The following is a 21,149-nucleotide window of genomic DNA, read 5'->3' as shown; positions in this document are numbered from 1 at the left end:
GAGGAGGGAGGAGGCTCTTCCAAGCATCCAGAGGCTCTGCACTGAGCTCCTCACCAGCCCATGGAGGCAGTGACCACCACGGGGTCGCCCAAGGGGCAAGAACGGCAGCTTTGAACCATCTCCCGTCCCCCCCGGGCTCTCCTTTCCTTTGATCTGCCGGGGGTGCTTCCTGCCTTCCAGGCAAGGAGGAGGTTGGAAAGTTGAGTCTGAAGGCAGTTCAGCCCAGCTTCTCCCAGACCCACTGACCAGAGGAGGAGGAGAAGGAGGAGGAGGAGGAGGAAGGCAGCCCTGGCCAGCTGGAACGCAGCCCCCGCGCGACGGCGCTGAGAGAAGCGTGAGCTCACCAGGGAGGGAGTGTCAGGACAGATGGATTTTTACAGTTAACTGGAACTGCTCCAGGAGAAAAGCCTCTCCCACCCCCCCCCCCCCAGGCCTTCCCGAAGGCTCCGAGATTTTGGGAAGCTAAACCTCAAGCACCCCAGCCCGGCAGACGCCACGAGGCTGCGGTTAGTGGCAGCCAAAGAGGAACCCGATAGCATCAATCCTCTGCAGGAACCCAGGCTGGTCCCAGGGTGTGTTTGGAAGCCACGAGGTGCTCGGTGCCAGAGGGCCGTCAGCCGCTTCTCACTCCAGCCAGAACATCGGCTCCGACAGCTCCGATGCTCCCAATAGCTGCTGGCTAGGAGGAGAGGGCCTTGTTTGCTGCCAAAAAAGTGAGGAGCACGCACAGCCAGCGAGCACAGGAGCTGCTCTGATGCACAGAGAGGGCCTGTCAGCTCACATTAGCCAAGGCAGCCCCTGCCAGCCAGCGCTGGGCTGTGCCAGGCTGGCGGCCCTGGCCAAGAGCCGTGTGCCTGACAGATGCCAGGCTGCTGCACACACGGAGATCTGCCTCCCAAGCAGCCCGAGGGGCACAACCACTGCTCCCATGTCAACCACAGGTATGACAGCAACAAGGTGTGCAGGCACACAGGGCTCATGGCAGGCACCAGACAAGCTGGGGTTCATGTCCCTGCGGAGGGCAGGACAGCAGCCTTCTGCCAAAGCTGTGTGGCACCTGCCACTCCTGAGTGAGAACAGAGAGTGCTGGAGGAAGGGAGGGAACATGTTTCAGAATATTTACACTGAACAGTGCTGTTTGCAGCTTCCTCATGAGGGGCAGCACTGGATCCCTGCTCTGTGACAGTGACAGGACCTGAGGGAATGGCTGGAGTTGTGTCAGGGGAGGATTAGGTTGGATTCCAGGAAAAGGTTCTTCCCCCAGAAGGCACTGAACAGGCTCCCCAGGGCAGTGGGCACAGCCCCAAGGCTGCCAGAGCAGCCAGAGAGTTTGGACAATGCTCTGAGGGACAGGGTGGGATTGCTGATCCTCATGGGTCCCTTCCAAATCACAGTATTCTCTGATTCAATAATAATCTTACTGTTCAAAGCAGAGAGGTCACGGCTCATTCAAATCTGGAGTCACTCAGCCAGCAAGGCATCAGGAAAGGATGATGCACAGTAGGGATGCACTGCACTATTGTGGACAGTAAGGTACAAAACCATAGAAGTGGTTAGGAAGAGCACCCTGCACCATGGAATGCCAGGGGAGAGGCAAAGGAGACTGCTGTGCAGCACTGCTGTGAGGGGCAGCAAGGAGGAGGGATGGAGACAAGAATTGCACTGTTGTGTGGAGGGACTCGGGGAGAAAGTGCCCCGGTGGCTGGAGAAAGGAGGGAACATTGCCATCTTGTGGAGAGCACCTCAGGGAGGCTGAAGGCAAGGAAAAGCACGGGCTCAGAGCACAGGTACTGCTCTGAGACCACACAGCAATTCAGACAACTCTGAATGCCAAGAACTCACCTGAGTTCCCCATCCCAAACCCTATCCCCACAGCAGTCATGCAGCCTCTGCTCCACTTTGGTTCCCAACAGTGGCAAACTCCACAGCCACTTTCACCTACCTTCAGCCTCCTACTTAGATGTGATGCCTCTATTCCTCCCCAAGAACTCCCCAAAACACAAATAAAAATTAAGATTAAAAGGTAAACGGCTCTCCCCTCATTTTGAGGGCCATCTTGAGTTCACTGTCAGCTTCAATGACTTTATCCCTGCCCTGTGCACACTCATGGCATGACCAAGAAGTGTTTCACACCTTACCTGAATGACAGTGGGCAGAACCAGCTCTGGGAACCCAATGCTGTGGGCTTGGCTGTGGAGATACTCAAGCATCAGGTCATAGAGCTGGTCAATGAGTCCATCCTGAGCAGGAGAAACAGAAATAAAGATATTGCATAGGAACCAAACCCTACAGTGGTTGGGAAAGGAGTCTCCAGCCTTATGGGACAGGGCACAGAGGTCACTGTGTGCTGCTCTGGGGGTCCCAGAGAAGCTGCTGAGGTCCCACTTACTCTGAAGGCCTTTTCCTGCAGGTTGGCATTGGAAAGCTTCAAGATCACGGCGAAGTTTATGGGCTTGGAACTCATTCGCCCTGGCTTCTTGTTGAAATCCACTTGTTGGAAGACCTAGAGGAGAAAAAAATGACTGTAAAGATGATCACGCCACAAAACAAACACCAAAGGACTCAAATGAGATCGTGCAGTTGGTGGCAGAGTTGAGGAGACAATCCAGAAACCCCGATTCCTGCTCACCTGCTCTGATCACCATCCCACAGCTTTCCTAAATATCCAAGAGATACTTAGGGGACAGTCAGTGAGCAGACACCAACCACACTTGGAGCTTCAGAGACCCAAGTGAGAAAGATGTCACAGATGTGTGAGGTAAAAGGAGACAAACACAAGCAACAGCACAAGAAACTGGAGGTTTGTTCCTCAGCCTCATGTTTCTAACAGTCAGAAAGATCAGACCTCAGTGCCTGGGTGGATTTTGGAGCTGTCCCTTAAGGTAAGAAGATTTTTCAACAGCAAGGCCAAACATCGCTTACACCAAACCCATTACCCTGCCACTATCACTGAAAAGATTGTCCCAGGAAGCAAAGACCAGTAAGCCCTTTTCACAAACACCCCTTGCACCACTTATAGCTGAATAGCCTTTCAATACATGCATATTACTCTCCATGGACAAATTCCATTTTATAGCAAGAGACTTGGAGAAAAAAGAGCCTCCTCCCTGAGTCTGAGAGGAGACCCTGCACCCTTCCCATCAAAATGATGACACAAGCTCCAGGGCCCAGCTGGATGCCCAGCAGACTCATATATAAATGTCCAAAGGCAGACCTGCACCTTTGCTTTTGTGTTTTTTCCAGAGCTTGTCTTTCCCAGCCTGTCAGGGACAGAGGGAAAGATGGTAAGAATGTAAAAAAACCCCAGACTCCCAGAGATCCCCATCAGGGGATCACAAGTTGCAATCAAGGGAGGTGTTCACTGGCAATAGGAACTAATAAAAAGAAAAATAAAAAACGAGCCAACAATTGGTACCATTTGCATATCTGATGACAACCACTGAGGGAATGAGGAGCACATCCTGTCCACCCACACTTCCGAGCACACCTCAAGAGCAGCTGACAGCTCCTCTCCCTGTGCCCAACGCTTTTAAATTGCACTCCTGAGCAGGAAATAATTTCCATTCCCTCTATGCAGCAGCAACACATCCATCATCAGACCCCAAGCAGCCCAGCAAGGTGGGGATGCAGCACACACTGATTGCTCCAGGGTGAGGTGAGAAGGAAAGGGAGGGTGTTCAGGTCACACCGGTGCCCCCGGGCCAGAAAAGCATGGAGACGACTATTGATTTTTTTACATTTTATTTGTCAATCCAGGTTATTTGGAAGGGAGGGACAAGCTTGGTGGCTTGTGAAAACAAAGAGCCCTTGCCTAGGGAATCGATGCTATAAACCTCGTTATGCACCGTTATTTCTTTGGCCAAAACAGGAGTATTGATCCCCGAGGTCAGACACATTAAAGCGAGAGGAGTCGGGCTCGGTGGGATCCCAACATGCCTCCAGGCAAGCAGGGAAATGCAACCAGAGGCTTTGGAACTCACTCAGGAGGAGCTGGGGAGCCAGGTCAGGACATGTAGGGAAGGGGAAAAAAAATGTAGTTTCCATCTTAAAAGACTGTGCAGAACAGATCAGCTACCAGGGAGACTGAGGGAGAGCATGACTGATGTCTAGGAATCCTGTGGCAGGGTGGGAAGGTGATAATGAGGGACTAGAGGGCCACAGAACGTCACAAGCCAGCAGTTTGGCTGAAGTGATAACCACTAGCAGACAGAGGAAAGGACAGGGCAGCACAGGCAGGAAGGAGGAGGATTTTTGGCACTCCCAGGCTCACAGATGTCTTCCATGTGGGCAGTGAGAAGGGAGCTGGGATGCACAGTTTACACTGCCAGAGTGCAAACCAGAGAACCAGCTCTGCACCACAGCACTGCCACTGTGTCACCCCATCCCTCTTCCTTCTCTCAGGCTCTAGGAAAAGCCTCCTGGCATCTGCTTTGATCACCCCAAAGCTGGATGCCCTGGACCAGCTCACAGCAGGGACATTGCTGGGCCTGCAGCTTTCCCTCAGGTCTGTCAGTCACTTCTGTCTCTCACTTCACTGAGGGAAGGGCTCAGTCTAGTTAAGCTGCTCAGGCAAAGTCCAATTTTATTGTCAGGTTCAGTCAAGCTGTCCAAATTTCTGCAGAAGCTGGTCACAAACATTAAAAGGTCGGAAGTCACCCTGCAAGTCACCTCAAACAGGTACCTCAGGGCCATGTCCAGCCAGATCTGGATGTCTCCAAGGACAGACACTCCATTATTTATCTAGGCAATCTGTTCTAACATCATATAAAATTGTTGGGGGATTTCTTGTTTCTCTGTGTAGTTTTTCCCCCTCCAGTGTATAAGTCAGGCCTCCTGTATTTCATTTTCTGTGTAGTGCAGCACACTTATCTGGTGTATCAACTCCTCCAAACTTCACATCATCTGCAAGCTTGCTGATGGTGCCACTCTGCCCAACTATTCAAACCCTTAATGAATAAGATAACCAGTATCAGCCCCAGTATCAATCCCTGGGGTGGGTGGTTGGCCTCTAGCTGGATTTCAAGCCACTGATCAGAGCAGGAGCCTGGAAGTTCAGCCAGGAAATTCAGCTGTCAATACACCTGCCTGCTTATCCAGTCTGCAATTCATCAGCTTGTCTTGTGAGGAAGTTCTGGGAGATGGTATCCAAAAAACCTTGACAAAGAGAAGATAAACAGCATGCACTGCTCTCCCCTCATGCACTGAGCCAATCCCCTCAGTGCAGAAGCCCATTAGATCGGTCAGGCATGATTTCCTTCAACAGCCTTGGTACCTGCAGGGCTGTGATCCAGAATTTAAGAGCTGCAATACAAGGGTGGAGGGAAGAGAATGAGGAAAAGGGAAAAATAAGTCTTAAGTTTGTGCAGCTTCGTCTAAAGTTCCAGTTTTTCCTCTCAGTGTAAAGGAGACAAGAGTCCATGTCTTGTAGAAAACACAAGATCTGTGTTTTAAACAGACCAGTGTTTAAATGTATGGCAATGTCCAGCTTTATCCATTCTCCAATCTTCACATCAGCTGATTTTCTGCAAAACATTCCACTGCCCACTCCCATATATGTTGCTCTCCAAGCCCCTGGGAATTTTCTCCAAAACAGGACTCCAGCCATTTAAGTGTCAAAGTGAAACACTCCTGGCCTTCCTGAGCATGTCAGGGTTAACCTACTCTGCCATCCCTCTGCAGGGGAAGCCAGGTTTAAATTGGCATGCAAAGTCTGCCTGGGGGGAGATTTCTACCTTGTCTATCCACACCTGCCTTCCAGCAGATGAGCCACCAATTTTCCTGCTGCAGAAGCCAGTGGTTGTCACACAGTAAGTGAAGTGATGAAAAAAGGAAGATTGAGATCTCACAGGCCTTTCAAGGGGAGTAACGGTACAAAAATAAACCCCTGCCTGCTCTCTACTCCTCTCCCAAGCCACCTCTTCCTATCTAAGATGCAATTTTAGCAAAGCTGCTGCTTTTGCTCCATCTTGGAAAGCAGAGTCAGAGAGGAGACGGTGTTGGATGCCCACACTGGGGAGCATCAGCCCTTGTCAAGATGCATCAAGCAGCCAGCTCTCATTTCCACTGGCAGGGGCTTGGGGAATTCCTGTGCCTCTGGGAACGCACAAATGCTCAATCTGTGCCTCCTGAGCGTGCAGCAGCAATTCAGGGCTGCTGAGGGCTGAGACAAGAGGCAGCAAGGACTTGGTTTCCTTGGTGGAGAAGGGAAATGCCGAGTTACACAGTCACTTCTTACACGAGCAGCTTCACAGAATCTACACTCTCAGGCCATGTAGAGCCCTCTCCAAAAAGTGCACAAAACACAGGGTCACGAACTCCACAGCTGTTCTTTTCCTGCACTTGGATTCAGCTGAAACAGTGACAGGGTAGTTTTTCTCCTTCCCATCAAATGGAGCATAACCTATGCTGGGAAGGCTTTCCAGACCCAAATCATGCTCCCCAAGTGCACTCCTGTTTAGCACCAACATACTGATCACATCCTTCCATCCCATGATGGTTTGGATAATGGGCTTAAAATGGATTTTGGGTCATGGCATGGTGTAGAATATTACTAGTGTCTATTGACTTAGTCACTGCTCAATTTGTGAGCTGGCACAAACAGGTTCATAGTCAAAGCACTATGGCTGGGCATCAGAATGCAGATTCTCCTCCCAGCATCACCACAGCCACCCTCAGACTTTGGACAGGTCACTTCCCACTTCCTGCCATCTCATCTGCACAGCTGGAATACAATTCTTGCCTGAAGACAGCTTGTGGAGACAGTCTAAGGGTTCTAAGAGTGTTCAGCTACCTCTGTGGCAGAGAGGAGGAGGGAGCTGGGAAGAGACAGAAGTACAAAGGGAACAGTCCTGAATGCTCCTGGGAACTCCACAGACTTAGTTGGGGGATCCCTTGCAGGAGACAGCCAAGAAGAAGGGAAAGGCTGACAGCTGCAGGGAGATTTGAGAGTTTAACATCGTGACAGTTACAGGAATCTTGGGTTACAGAAATTAAGGCACACATTTACCCTGCCCCCTTCTGTCCCTTGTCACCACACCTGCACAAGCAGAGCCCAGAAGTGCCCCACAAACACACCCAGCAGGATGGGATGTGGTTGGGGGCTGGAGGAAGCTGGGAGGAAGCTCTGAGTACAGTGTGAGAACATCTGACACTCAGATTAGAGACGAGGTGTTGGGGCCAGGACACAAAGGGGGGGGGAAGGACCCGAGGGGAGAAAGTTTTACCTTTACAGCACTAAAAAGTAAAAAGCAGAGAGAGAATCCTCACCAGGACCTCAGAGGGGGGATGCCTCTCTCACAAAATCTGGCTGGCAGAGTTTCAAACACGCATGACCAAGGGGAAGGAAGCAGGGGAATGGCAAAGCCACACAGGTCGGGAGGAGGTTTATAAACATTGCTGCCTTCCTCAGGCTGAGGATGTGGTTTGCAAGGGACATTTACAACAACCCCAAACCACAAAGGCCTCTGCTTCAACAAAACCTGATTAGGAATGAGCCTGGCTGACTCAGGGCTCTTATTATAGAAGCCTCCCTCCCTCCTCCTCCTCCTCCTCAGTGTCCAGCCTCATGCTGACCTCCTGGGGCTCCCTGCATTCCTCACCCCGCCTTGCTCACACTTCTTCAGTGAAATTTGGCTGCAAAACTTCTGTGTTACCTTCTCACAGCAGCCAAACTAGAAAGACTGATGTGGAGAGATGTCAAATGTCTGATACATGGGAAAGCTGGATGGTCCCTTAATAGCAGTGTTTCACCAAACATACTCAATTTTGCCAGGTTACGCTCACAGAGATCTTTCTTAATAATTTTTAAATTCCTGAAGGGTTTTTTTCTTCCTATTCCCTTTGTCTGCAGTTAGGAAGAACTCTTCCTTTTTGCTAAGGCATGAACACATCAGCTTGGGGAGTCACTGCAACCAGCTCAACCAGCTGAGCCTCTGAATCCCTTCTTTGGCAACCCCTGTTTCCCACTCCAGCTGCATCAGTGAAACCACCAAGGAACATATTTTTGCACCCAGCTCATCTCAGGTGCAACTCACAGGCCAATAAAAGTTTAATCCTATTTGCCCACCAAACAGTACATTGTCTGATGCTGTTTGCCAGGGATTTTAGGTCAGTAAGAGAAGTGGGAAATCTCAGGAGCTGCTGGTGGGTGTAGTGAATGTGTTTATTAGGCAGAAGGTGTCAGCAGGAACCAAACTAACCTCCAGGATAAATGGCAACACTGGGATGAAGGTCCTGGTGTTCTCAGACAGCAGGGTAAGGGCACGGATGCAGTGCATGCGCAGAGGGTAGAAACGGTTCGTTGGTACCAGCCTAGAGGGAGGGGGGAAAAAAGAAAGGATATTAGGCCAAGTTTATCCAGGAACTGCACCTGCAGCCTTGAGTGGCACTCAAGAGCCTTCTTTCCTGCTCTGCTGAAGAAAGACAGCTTCAGTACTGCACAGCAAACCGAGCTATCCCACAGTGGGAAATAAAACTCACACGTTAAGGCTGTAACATGAACACGCAAATTCCTCCGACCAAAGCACAGGTTTCCCACAGCTTCTGCTGGGAGAAAGTGCTGCAAGAGCTTTGCAGATGAAGTTTTATCACTGATGCTGTTTAGTCAGGTTCAACACTTTTGGCTCTCATGCTCCCAGCATGGGGCAAGTGGCAGGAACCAGCAGTGAAATGACCGTCTAAAGCAGCAAGTCTGACCAAGGAAAGAGCTCCCCCAGCACACCAGAGGAGGAAGAGGTTTCCCTTCTCAGGCTTTGTGCCCACAGAGTTCATGCTGACACTTGAACAGTGACCCTCTCAGTGTAGAAGGTCACTGGGGCAGGAGCTGGACTAGCAGTGACCAGCACATCTGGAAGGACAGAGTGGGAATGAGTGACCTCCCACAGCCAGATCTGTTCAGCTCTCTCCAACCCTCCTGAGCTATTCCCACCTCCTTCAGAGAGGCAACATGTACATTTGAACAGCCAGGAATCAGCATGGAGGAGGGGGAAGAGGCCAGACTTACTTTCACCCACATTTCAAATCATTACACACTCAGCTAATTAAGACAAAAGTTGAGCCAACTCCCTTTGTCAGGCTGGGACTGAGAAGGATCAGCTCCCCCAGTACCACATAAGCCAGGAGCAGAGGGGAGAATGGAGAGCAACCCCTAAAACACACCAGACCTCATTGCTGTACCACTCTGGAAGCCTCTCACTCTGAATGACCTGCACTTGGGTGCCTCCAGCATTAACAAGAATTTTGTTTTATTTTTTTAAAACACAGTTCACAGATGACAGGTTCAAGCTGATAAATGAACCCCTCCCCAAAGGGCTTGCTGAGCAATCCAAGAGAGCACAAAAAAAAAAAAAAAAAGAGAAAATGCTTGACCAGGCACCATAAATCAACCTGCATCTCCCCCCCCTCCAAATAGTGAAATAATTATCATTGGATCCATTATAGAAATAAATCTACTTTGCACCCCTGATCTGGCACCACTGGAGATGACGAAAGCCATTCTCAGGAATTAATTGATCGAGGAATAAACCTGTTAAGTGTATAGATTTACTGTAAACCAAGACCATTAATTTTAGAGTGCGTGGCGATGCAACAATCTGCTCAACATCCCAGTGGTGGGATGCACAGGGAATACAAAACACAGCTGGGTCCCAGCTCTCCTGAGGGAGGTCCAACTGCCTTGTCACTCCAGGGGGATCAAACTGACTCACATTTCATCTCAGTGGAGAGTGCCTCCAATGTCTTTCCATCACTGTGTCTTGGAATGCCTCCTGTACTTCTCCCATGCAGCCAGGACATGTAGGGTTGTAGGGTTGGAACACCCTAAAACTTCTCAAGGCTTATTTTTGCTTGCTACAGCTCCTTCTGTTACATTCTTGGTGCCCACAGATGAAGCTTCTTTCAACATCAGCCTCTGCCCCACCAGGACAGGACACCAAGGGAAGTTGCTCAGGGACACTAAGGCTGTGCTTGCTTCCCTATGGAGGAAGTTGTACCTGCTTTCATCCCTGTGTGTGCTGAGAGGCTGGAATTTAACAGGCATCAAAAATCCTCATTTAACTATACACCAGAGAGGAAGTTCCTTTCTATAGCTTAGGCTGGGAGCAAGGTAAGAACACAAGCAGATATGGACAGAAAACAAGTTTATGGAAAAGGGATATGAGAAGGGGAGATTGTGCTGCAAAAAACCAACCAAGATCTTGGACAGATGCAAGCACACGGATCAGGAGGAGGAGCTTATGGACTGAGGAGGCACACAAAAGGCCAGGGTGGCACATGGAGTGATCAGATCCCAGGGACAGACAGACACAGCCCGTGGTCACTGTCCTTGTGCTGGAGCCAAGCGCCACCTCCCGGCACAAAGGGCAGTGAGGAAGGGGACTCTCCTCCCATCCCTCTGGATAAATCACTACCCCACACCAGGAGCACAAGGGAAAGAAGGTATTCCAGATGATACACAGCATCCTGCCCCATGGAGCCACGTCATTCCCACATCATCTAACCTACTCCATTTTTATATATCCCAGACACTTGGCTGGCTCAGTAAGGAAACCACGGTGGGATCTATTTCTACTTTCCTGAGCAGGATGGTTTGGGTTGGAAGGGACCTTAAAGATCATCCAGTTCCACCCCCTGCCATGGGGTTCCTGCCAGTTCCACTAGACCAGGTTGCTCCAACATGGCCTTGGACACTTCCAGGGATGGGGCAGCCACAGCTTCTCTGGCAACCTGTGCCAGGGCCTGCCCACCCTCACAGGGAAGGATTCCTTTCTAATCTCTAATCTAAACCTCCTCTCTGCCAGTTTGAAGGCACTCCCCCTTGTCCTGGCACTCCAGGCTCTTGTAAAAAGTCTCTCTCCATCTTTCTTGCAGGTTCCCTTCAGGCACTGGAAGGCCACAATTAGGTCACCCCAAACCTCTAAAGCCTTGTCACACGGTACCTGTAGCTCATGCCAAGCAGCCCTGCCCATCACTGATTCCAACAAAACTGCTGAGACTGACCCAACTCACCTTCCCTTGGCCCCAGATACCTGATTTATCTGCCTGGAGAGGTAGAAAACTGCCCAGATTCATCCCCAGGACAAGCAGAGCTCCTGAGGAGCAGTGGGAAGCAGCCTGTGGACGAGGGGGGGATGGGAAGAGGGATGTTTGCCTACTCTAACGATCGTTTAAATCTGCTTATCTTCACCACCACTTGGGAGTTTTTCCAAGAGCAGGCGGGTGGTGTTTTAAAGCTGAGAATCTGGTTAACAGAGCTAACAGGATTTTGGAGATCACCAGAGATTCTGAAATTCCCTCAATGCTCGTTATTAACAGCCCTTTCAAAGCACGGAAATTTCGGGTATGAACTGAGAAAGAAATTCTCAGCAGACACACTAAAAATAACAGCAGAGTCCTAGTTCTTCAAATTCTAACAAAGATGCAACAAAAATGCATCTTTTAACTGTATTTACAGAGCTGGAGGTGAGGTCTTGATTCTGCAGTTAAGATCCTGAAGGAAGACAGAACATTTTCCTTGCCACTATGTACAGTTGGGAAAATAACTGTCCAGGCTATTCAGACTGACACTTCTCTTAGACACAGAATTTAGCCTAGGGAAGAATAACCTACACAGCAACTTCCTCACCACCTAAACACGCTCACAACACATCTTTGGCTGCAATGCTTCAATCAAAAGCAGCTCTGACTCAATTCCTTAAAATGCAAGGTTAAATCCAAATCACATAACAGCAACACCCCTCAGCAACTGCTCTGCATCAAGGAATGGACAAATATGGCCAAAAAGAAAAAAAAATTCTACTTACTTTATACAGCCAATGATGACCTGTGTCAAAGGATAGATCAAGGGCTCCATGACCTCACTGGGATAGATTGTGCTGAGAACACGGCACCAGAAATACAGGCAGTGGATATACTGCCAGTTATAAACAGACTGGAAGTTCTCCTGCAGAAAAGGGAAAAATAAAAGGCACAAACTCGAAAACGTGGCGTTTTGAGGGGAACTCAACCCTGGTTTCTCCACAAGACTCATTTTATGCAGGACACTGCACTGCTCAGGGAGGAATAACCATCATTGTACTGTCACTCTGAGAGCAGAGGCTGAGCCACCAGCCAGCCAAGTTCAGATGCTGCATTAGCAACGTTATGGTTTGGTACAAGTCAGTGCCTGAAGGAAATAATGTGAATAAAAGCAGGCTGGAGGTGTTGCTCAACTGTGGCTCCTTTGAGAAGGATGATTTCATGACCCAGCTCACAGCAGATGGGGGATGTGGCCAAGCACAGGAAATATTTAGCTGTTCACTGTCAAAGCAAAGACCAAATGATCATCCCAGCACTCCCTTCCCTTCTTTTGAAGATGACACTGCCCAGCACAGCTTCATTTTTTAAAACTGCAGGGTAAAAAAAAAAAAATGACAGGCAGCAGAGCTGAGAACAAACTTTCAGCTTTGTTTTTCAGCCAGTCCTTCTGGTTACCAGCAAAAACCAAAGCAACAGGCCAGGAGTGTGCCTGACAGCAACGGCACACTCACCCAACATTCCAGGCTAGTTCGGTAGCATGGCTAAGAGTGAGTCAAGCCTTGCCCCATTCCAGATTAAATAAAAGCCCAGAATAGAGCAGGAGTCTTTAAAAGACACCCTTTCCAAAGAGTTCTGCATGTATTCCCCAAAACTGCATGAAGAAGAGAGGAGATAAAACTCAACAAGGTGCCTCAGCTCCCACTTGTGTTTGTTCCAGACCTTCAAGGCCCAGGTCATCTCTTCTGAATGGATAAGGAAGATGCACAAGGCTTGAAACAAGGACAGAAGCCCCCAACTGCAGCCACTGGACCAAGCCTTGCAGGGGGGATTAAAGCCAAGCCACAGCTGGACATGGCAGAGCTCTGCCAGCTCTCACCAGGTCACTGAGATGGACCAAAAAGCTCTTCTCAGCTTCTCTCACACAAGGACAGACAAGCAATCTGCTCCTGTAATCACCTTCCACAACCATCCACTGCTCCATTTAAATAGGCTTATTGCTTGGATTTGTACATTTTGGTTGTGCTGTTCTCATTTAAAGTTCCACAGCCCTCCCCAGCTGTGAAATCAAGTGGATTTAGTTCTTGTCTGGACCAGAACTAAGGGTGTAAGAAGCCAGTGCAATCCAATTAGGGGATATGCAGCCCAGACTTCATTTATCTCTGCTTATTTATCCCCATGTCTGAACAGCCAGGAGATTTAGCTGGTCACCAATCCTGCCATGTTTGGGGGCAGCTGAACCATTAATCTAGTGGGGTCTGTTTTGCTAAACACGAATAAAGCCAGGATTAGTAATCTGACTTAGATTTCCGAGGTCAGACTAGAGGTGGCTGAAACCAGGGCTGCTCCCAAAAGGTCTGAGCTGCTTTGTTCAATTAAGTCTTTTAAATAGTGCAGACTTCTCTGGAGAGATGCACACACCAGGGTGGTTCCTAATCTTCTTTACCTTGAGGTTTTGTGACAGAGGCTGCCAAACAGCAGCTTCAGAGTGGGAAAAGGGTGCCCAAGGCACAAGATGGGAAGTGCATCACAAACTCTTGCAGGTGGGGAGAGAAAAGTGACTCCCACCCTGCAGTTCACAGAAACATGGAATGGCTTGGGTTGGAAAGGACCTTAAACATCTTCTAGTTACAACACCCTGCTGTGGGCAGGGACACCTTCCACTAGACCAGGTTGCTCCAAGCCCCATCCAACCTGGCCTTGGACACTTCCAGGGATGAGGCAGCCACAGCCTCTCTGGGCAACCTGTGCCAGGGCCTCCCACCCTCACAGGGAAGGATTCCTTCCTAATCTCTAATCTAAACCTCCTCTCTGCAAGTTTGTAACAGTCTCTCCATCTTTCTTGTAGGTTCCCTTCAAGTACTGGAAGGCCACAATTAGGTCACCCCAGAGCCTTCTCTCTCCTCTCCTTCCTTGCTGAAATTCCACCACGGGCAATCCCGGAGCTCCAGCAGGTTATGAAACGGGTCAGGCAAGCGAGGCACCTTAGAGACACCACCAAAAGCCTGGAAGTGATGACTCCAATTTCCCCTCTCCACACATTCCCTGCAGGAGGACACACTCCTTCCACAAACTGAGAGGTAACCCACCTTCTTCTTGATGGTCATGGCGCTGCGCAGGTGGATGGCGAGCTGGCGGATGTAGATGAAGGCGTGCTGGTAGGAGGTGTGGGTGTCCAGGGCAAACATCTCTGTCAGGGTGCGCTGCATGAAGTTGATCATGGGCAGGACGTTGGGAGAGGTGAACCTGGAGTTCTTCACAAAGGCAATGTACATTTGCTGTGCAGGGAAGAGGAGGAGATACGACCACGTGAAAACGCGGTGAAAAACGTTCTTGCGCTGACCCTCCCCACCCAGGTGTGTCCAAACCACTTATAAAAGTGTCCCTTTTATAAAGAAATATGCAGAAGTAATAATCCAGCCTGCTCCTTCTTTAGGGGGAGACAGGAAACAGTCTGTTTAGCACGGAGCTCCCACCACTGTTTGTCTGCAAGAAGAAAATCTCCCCACCCACGTATGTCCAAACCAGGGGGGAAATATTCCTGTTATCAGACAAGTCACTCCAAAAAAACATGCAAAAGCAGTAATCCAGCCTGCTGCTTCTTTAGGAGAGACAGGAAAGAGTCTCTTTAGCACAAAGCTCAGAGATCTCCCCACCACTGTTTGCCTGAAAGGAAAAAAAACACTTGGTTTTCTTCGGAAGAACGCACTCGGGATGGTCTGAGCCATCCGTGCTTATGGCTGGGCACAGTCCTCTTGCTCAGGTGCCACTGTCACAAAAAAACTACACTTGGGAACTTCAGGTGAAAGATCAGAGCAGCTCAGTTGTGTGGCAGCACTTCAGGAGAGCCCTGAAGAATTTGGAAGATGAGTATTCACCCAGTACACAGATCAGCACCAGGGATCCCCCCTGCTCAGAGTCTCTGTGCCTCCAGCAGGAAGGGCAGCAGCATGAAGCAGATACCACTCTGACCTAACAGAATTTCTCCCTTGTTTAATTTTCTGGACACAGCCAGCATCATCTAATAGGCTGCAGCTCAATGCTTTAATTTTGCACATAACATGAGAAAGAAAAGCTGCAGATTAGAGCCAGTACCAGGTTTACCTTGAGCAAGGGACTCAGGTAAATCTCCTTCTTGTAGCGGCAGAACTTGTTCAGCACAAGGAAGGCCAGGACTCTCACTGTTTCCTCACCTGTGCTCCACAAAGTAATTGTTTGCTGGGATAAAACAGAAAGATAGAGATAAGTGAAGGGACAAAGAGCTCCTTCCTGGTTACACACATGCCTGAGTTTCTCTCCTGCACAGCAAAAACAACAGCACTGGCAGCCCTTCTGTCCTTATACTCCAGCTGTGAGACCACAGAAACAGGTTGATGTTTTCACAATAAATAAAGGAAACCGTCCAAAACTAGCACCTCTGAAAAATACATGCACTTATTTGTGTGGCTAAATACTCTGAGCACAGGCACCAGCCTTGGATGTGACTCAGTCTCCCACAGATTCACTTGGCCATGGCTGGCCCTGTCAGGAAGAACCTGGTACAGCAGGACCACGATCATGGCTGATGCCTCCAGAAACCAGTTACCTCATCTGAACTAATGAACTCCACAGAACATCAGAAAGATTTCAGCTGCAGGGCTGAAAAAGCCTCCTCAGAAATCCCCAGAGCAGCACTGAGCAGACTCCTACACCTCCAGCTATGAGGTGTCCCAACCTCCCACCCCTGTACACCAGTCATCTTTGTCATCAGAGGGTTCCCAGCCTCATTTAAATGTTGCAGTTTCTTCATTTAAATGTCACCCTGTTGCCCTCTTCATCTCTTCCACGCCTCCTTTGTTGTTCTTAATGCTCAGCAGTTGTGACTAAGTTTCTGTAAAAATATTCCACCCCCAGCTCTGGAGAGGGAAATGGTATCACAGCCGTTCCCAGCGCCTGGCACACAGGCAGCAATTACTCCATCTGTGAGGAGGCAGCAGACAGCTTCCCAAAACACCTCCCTGCCACTTAGGAGCAGCTACACAGAGCCACCTCCCACTCACCTCAGGCTAAGATCACCTCATGGCACCTGGGAGGCCTGTGAGAGAAGCAGGAATCCTCTCCAGAACCAAAAGCAGAGCAAGGGAATAGTACAAGAGAATGAATTGTCACGGGATCCAGCTCAAATACCACAAAAGGCTTGTCTGGAGGGGGGAAAAAAATGTACCTCAGATCCAAATGACACATCACAGCACATCCCCTCACCTTGAGAAGGGCACGGCACTGCTTGGGGAAGGATAAATAATAAGGCACTATGGAGTTGACGTGCTGGAGCACTGCTGCACCCACGGAGGCTTCTGTCAAACAGGACAGGAGCTGTGGAGGGAAAACAAAGTAACAATCCCATTTAGCATGCAGTCCTCACCACCTCTTCCTTCACCATCTGTATTTTGCTGCTTCCAAGTATTTCTGTGTCACTAAAAGACTGGAAGACCAGGCTCTGCTAGGAAGGAGCTCCAACAAACCCACAAGAGCTGTCTCAGGAAAGGAGCAGACACACGGTGAGTTAAAGACTGCCCTGAAAGCACATCAGCCTGGCAAATGTGAGCTCAGCTCATCACATAGAACCTCATCTGTGTATACTGCAAAACCTAAGTCTATATGAAGTCTAAGGCATCTTGCAGATGGCATGACAGCAACACCTCTGTCATCTCACTACAAATGGTCAAAGATGCCCTCAGTCTACACAAGGCTTGGAAATAAACCACCTGAGCTGATAACATACTGGATCACTGTTGGATTTCTTAAGGGGAAGCTGGAATACTATTAGGTACCAAGAGGTTTACCTCAAGCAAAAGGTAAAACAAGCCATTAAGAAACAGCATCTTCGTATTTCCAGATTGCTCAGCCCAGTTCTCTGGAGCCAAACCCAGAGGTGTTGCAGCTTCTGATGTGAAGACATCCTGAACTCCAAGTCACTTACTTTGAGAGAGGTTCTGCCTGATGCAGTGCCCCTCTGCCTGCAATCCCAGCTGCTGGGAAGCAGAGGCACGTTGTCTACTTTTAATTTTCTTCCTCACTCTCCTCCTTGCACTGCAAAGATTCTGGACTGAGCAGGTCTCCTCTGCAAAGTCCCTCACACACCACAAGGAAAGGAAAGGAGATATTGTTGACAAACCACTGTGCCAGAAGAAGCCCTGTGGTGAAGGCTGGCACTGAGGGCTCTCAGAGTCAGCACAGGAGCAGGGATTGCTCCAAGGCACTGCACTGCCAGCTTTTCCTTGTCTACTGCAATCCTCTGCTGCTGGCAGGAGGCACCACGACTTGAGAGAGAAAAAAAGCTCTGCTGATCAAAATGTCCTTTCTGCTAAGTCATTCTCCAGCTTATAGCTAGGAGACACCAGCACGGGCTTTCTCTCCTTGCATCCCCTTCCCTCAGCTTCTGAACAGTGAGTATTTCAACATTGTTCTTTTAATATTCTAACTTCGGGGATGCATGATGAAGCAATCTTAAAAAAAAACAAACCAACAAACTGGGGGTAAGAGTTTCTTTCAGAAATAATCCATGAATTGTATCTGAAACACCAGACATCAGCTATTCTGGGGATATATATTAATGTCCCATCCCTCTAGGATATGTCTTATGTGAGGTTATCAACATAACACCTTCTTAGTATTTACCTCAAGAACTAGCAAGGTCATAGTGCCAAAAACTGAATTAACAATGCAGAATTTAAGAGCACAGCACTGCAAGCTACTTTAAAGCCTATTAAATATTAATTTGTCAGACAAATTAAGACAGAAACAACTGCCAGAATGTTAATCCAACCCTTCTTTACTGGCTCCCTATTTTGACCCAACCATCCTACAGACCTCCAAAGTGTTAATTACACCAAATGCTTCCACAAGACAGGGAACTGGATGGACACACAAATCTCAGATAGGCAAAAGCCCATCTGCCTCATCTCAAAACATCCCAAACAACAGCCCAGCAATGCACAGACTGACCCCAGGAACAGATTATGATGACATTTCTTACTTGTATGGTACAGCCAAGGTACGCTTTTATGTCCAGTCGCAGTTTGCCCCAGAGTGGGCTGGTGGAAGGGAGAACCAGCCTGGAAACGAGCAACAGTTGGGTTTAGCTTCAGAAAACCCACCAAATAAATCAGATTTCAGCAGCCAAACGAGCAGTGAGTTCAATTCCTTGATACTGCCAGTGAGTAACAACTGCTTGCAAAGTACGAACTGAGAGAAGTAAAAATTACGTCACGGGTGAGAAGAAATACTTCTACTCTGTAAAAACTGCCTGGAGCACAGCAGTAGAAAGTTCAATTCAAAGAACTTCCAAGCTTTCTCTGACCCTGCAGTTCCCAAATCCCCTCACACTTACTTTGCTTTCTTCTTTGGGGCCCTGGGAAGCAGCAGCTCCTGCAGGTAGTGGAAGAGGTCCCGGATACAGAAGGACACAAGGGCATTGAACACTGGTTAAAACAAAAGTCAGCAAAGCACTTGTAAATGATTTTCCACATATTCCTGGTTTCTCAGCTAGTGTAGAAAGAGCTCCCCAAGGAACTGAAGCAGTAATTGCCATAGCAGAACTGCTGTGTTTCCTCAAGCTCCAAGAAAACACCAGTTTGCCTTATCCTAGAATTTTTTTATCTGAAGAATAAGATTACAACTGACAGCTTTTGGCACAGGGGCCCTTCTCCAAGCAAACAGCACCAAGCACTGGGAGACCAGAAAAGATCTCACTGCACAGACTCACCACCAGGAAGATAAGCTACTTAAGTGAAATGAAGCCTGTGAAAGGGTAAGTTAACTCCTGCCAGTGCTTATCTCCACTCTCTTCCAAGAGCTAAACTGCCCTACAAAAATCATTTCCCTCTCCTCACACGAGTGCAGTGAACAACTCACCTGCAGTATCAGTCACTTGGAACTTGCTGGGATCACCCTCACTGTCTCCTTTGGTGGTTGCTACAGCTGCTTTATAGGCTTGAGTGATTTCGTGGAAGAGCCTCGGTGTCAGATTTCTCTGGGGAAAGAAGGAAAAGGATTGCTGAGGAGAAAAAAGCAACAGATCTGAAACTCTAAAGCGCTTGAGTACTGAAATTCATTGTCAGTTTGATGGCAGAAATAGCTCTGATATGAAGGATAAAGGTCAGGACAGTGTTAATAAACACTAGTGGCCTTCACCTCCTCTAAAATTGGCTTTTAATTGCCTAGGGGTTGAGAAGCAATCAATCAGCTGCAATCCAATTGTGATCTTCCCTCCCCTCAGTCAGAAGGACAAGCCATTTCACTACTACTCAAAACGTGACCACAAAAGCTCTTGGAGCCTCCAAATGCACAATGCAAGAGAGTGAAAAATCAACATTTTATCGTTTTGGCCTCTTCTGAGCCACACGTTTCCCCAGGTTCTCCCTCAGATGGACTTCAAGCACTCCAACCTTGCAGTAAGAAGAAATTGCACTGGAAAGTCATGGTGAAAAATAAGAGCTCTGGCAGCACGAGGCATAAATCTACTCTGTAGGCTTTTGTGCCTGTAAAAGATCAACTTCTGATTTGTTAATAACATATGTGGAACTGTGTTTAAAGGAGGACACTCAAGAGCTTTGTAGTCCAATTCCCCTGCTCACCTCTGCAGCTTTTTTCCAGTTTTCAACCATTTTCAGGCTCACAGTGATGAAAGAATCTCTCTTCCTTTTGACTTTTTCTTGTTCTTCCTCTTCTTCATCATCTTCATCACTTGCTTCCTAGAGAAGTCATAGCAAGACTGAGAAAAGGTTTCTACACTTCTGGCCCCACCTCTTTTGCTGAGCAGCTACTGAAGAGGAAGGCAGCCCTGATTTTATCAATGCTGTTATCAGTACTTTGTGTAAGGAAAAAATGAAATTAGAGGTATTAAAAATTTAAAACAAACAAACAAAAAAAAGCTCCTGAAGCTGTGCAGTTTTGCTACATAAATACAACCTCTTAATAATGTAAAACATCAAGGAGAAAACACATCGCCTGAGGCAAAATTATTATTGGAAAAGATGACATAAAAACAAACAAAAAAAATACCCTAAAAAGAAAAGCATTCACTAAAAAGAAAATACACTCTAAGGCTCTGCTTTGACAATCTTTAACAAACTTCTGCGTGCTCAGTTCAAACCTCCAGCTGATTTCTGGATTACAACCTGTGAATGACCTTAAAAACTTCACATGAAAGTAACTGAATTAATTGATTCCAGCACTCCAAAACGTGCCCTGGTACCTCCAGTGTATCAGGGGGTCTGTGCAGTGGCTCCTCCTCCTCAGAACTGTCGGAGGCATCAAAATCCAGCAACGCGCGATCGTTTTCCTCCAAAAACTTGTAGAACTCAGGATCTCTGTCCTTCAGCCTGGAGAGCTGATCCTTGTGTTCAGATGCCTTTCCTTTCTTCCTGGGGGATAAGGATTAACATTAATTAGCATTTATTCACCGCTCAGACTTTATTGATGGATATTTATTAACTTGATTCACTGCTGACGCTGTAAGGAAAACAAGCAGCCCCTGGTCACTGAGGCACAGCTGGGGCTGATTTCAGTGGTGATGATTTATCAGGGCTGTGGCCACAGTTCTGTGCCTTGCTTAACACCTGGAGGACTTGCAAAAGCTTCTTTTCATTAAGCACTGAGAAATCTTGATAGTGAGACATCAGGCTGTATCTGGATAGTGACATGAAAACACCCTGAAAAGCCAAAATAAATCTGTTCCTCAGTTTGTCAGAATTACTCTCAGGAGCTTTTGTAAAGAACGCTGAAAGCTGTACCACCAGAAAAACCTGATAATGAAAGCTCAGTAAAATTTGTTACACTCAAGAATTTGTTTTCTAATAACGATTATCAGTGCCTAAGAACTACTTCATCATTTTCTATCTTGCAGATGGTCCAATCTCTCTCAGTGAGAGCACATACACAAACTGAGGACAAACAAAACAAGTTTTGGCTGACTTCAATATACCCTGTAAAAGACTAAAAGCACCCAGGACCCTTTCTCCAGTACAGTTACTGACTTGACATAGGCACAATAAAAATCCAACTGTCCTGTACCCTGTGATCTCACTGAGGTGTTGAACAGTGCCCTTTCAGACACCTCTGACCCAGGTGATAATGAATCTATAGCATCTATTGCAGAG

At 48.2% G+C, this 21,149-nt stretch overlaps 1 protein-coding gene across 2 annotated transcripts in view; it reads right to left on the bottom strand.

The window, feature by feature from the left end:
- NOC2L (NOC2 like nucleolar associated transcriptional repressor) overlaps positions 1 to 21,149 on the bottom strand; it is a 45,487-nt gene that overhangs the window by 23,502 nt on the left and 836 nt on the right. For both annotated transcript variants that reach the window (XR_010435772.1, XM_064678490.1), the window contains exons 3-14: positions 20,246 to 20,414; positions 19,626 to 19,742; positions 18,904 to 19,021; positions 18,380 to 18,470; positions 18,026 to 18,104; positions 16,252 to 16,362; positions 15,115 to 15,228; positions 14,100 to 14,288; positions 11,799 to 11,938; positions 8,199 to 8,310; positions 2,390 to 2,503; positions 2,139 to 2,240 (exon numbers count right to left, since the gene is read on the bottom strand). Coding sequence is in view for 1 of the 2 variants with exons in the window: in XM_064678490.1 (XP_064534560.1) it covers positions 2,139 to 2,240; positions 2,390 to 2,503; positions 8,199 to 8,310; positions 11,799 to 11,938; positions 14,100 to 14,288; positions 15,115 to 15,228; positions 16,252 to 16,362; positions 18,026 to 18,104; positions 18,380 to 18,470; positions 18,904 to 19,021; positions 19,626 to 19,742; positions 20,246 to 20,414 (1,456 nt within the window). In the remaining variant the exon portion in view is untranslated. The remainder of the gene's footprint in view (positions 1 to 2,138; positions 2,241 to 2,389; positions 2,504 to 8,198; positions 8,311 to 11,798; positions 11,939 to 14,099; positions 14,289 to 15,114; positions 15,229 to 16,251; positions 16,363 to 18,025; positions 18,105 to 18,379; positions 18,471 to 18,903; positions 19,022 to 19,625; positions 19,743 to 20,245; positions 20,415 to 21,149) is intronic.

The sequence above is a fragment of the Pseudopipra pipra genome, chromosome 22 (genome assembly GCF_036250125.1).
Source record: "Pseudopipra pipra isolate bDixPip1 chromosome 22, bDixPip1.hap1, whole genome shotgun sequence".
Classification (NCBI taxonomy): domain Eukaryota; kingdom Metazoa; phylum Chordata; class Aves; order Passeriformes; family Pipridae; genus Pseudopipra; species Pseudopipra pipra.
The sequence above is the reverse complement of the archived record's forward strand: the minus strand, read 5'-3'. Positions and strand labels throughout refer to the sequence as shown.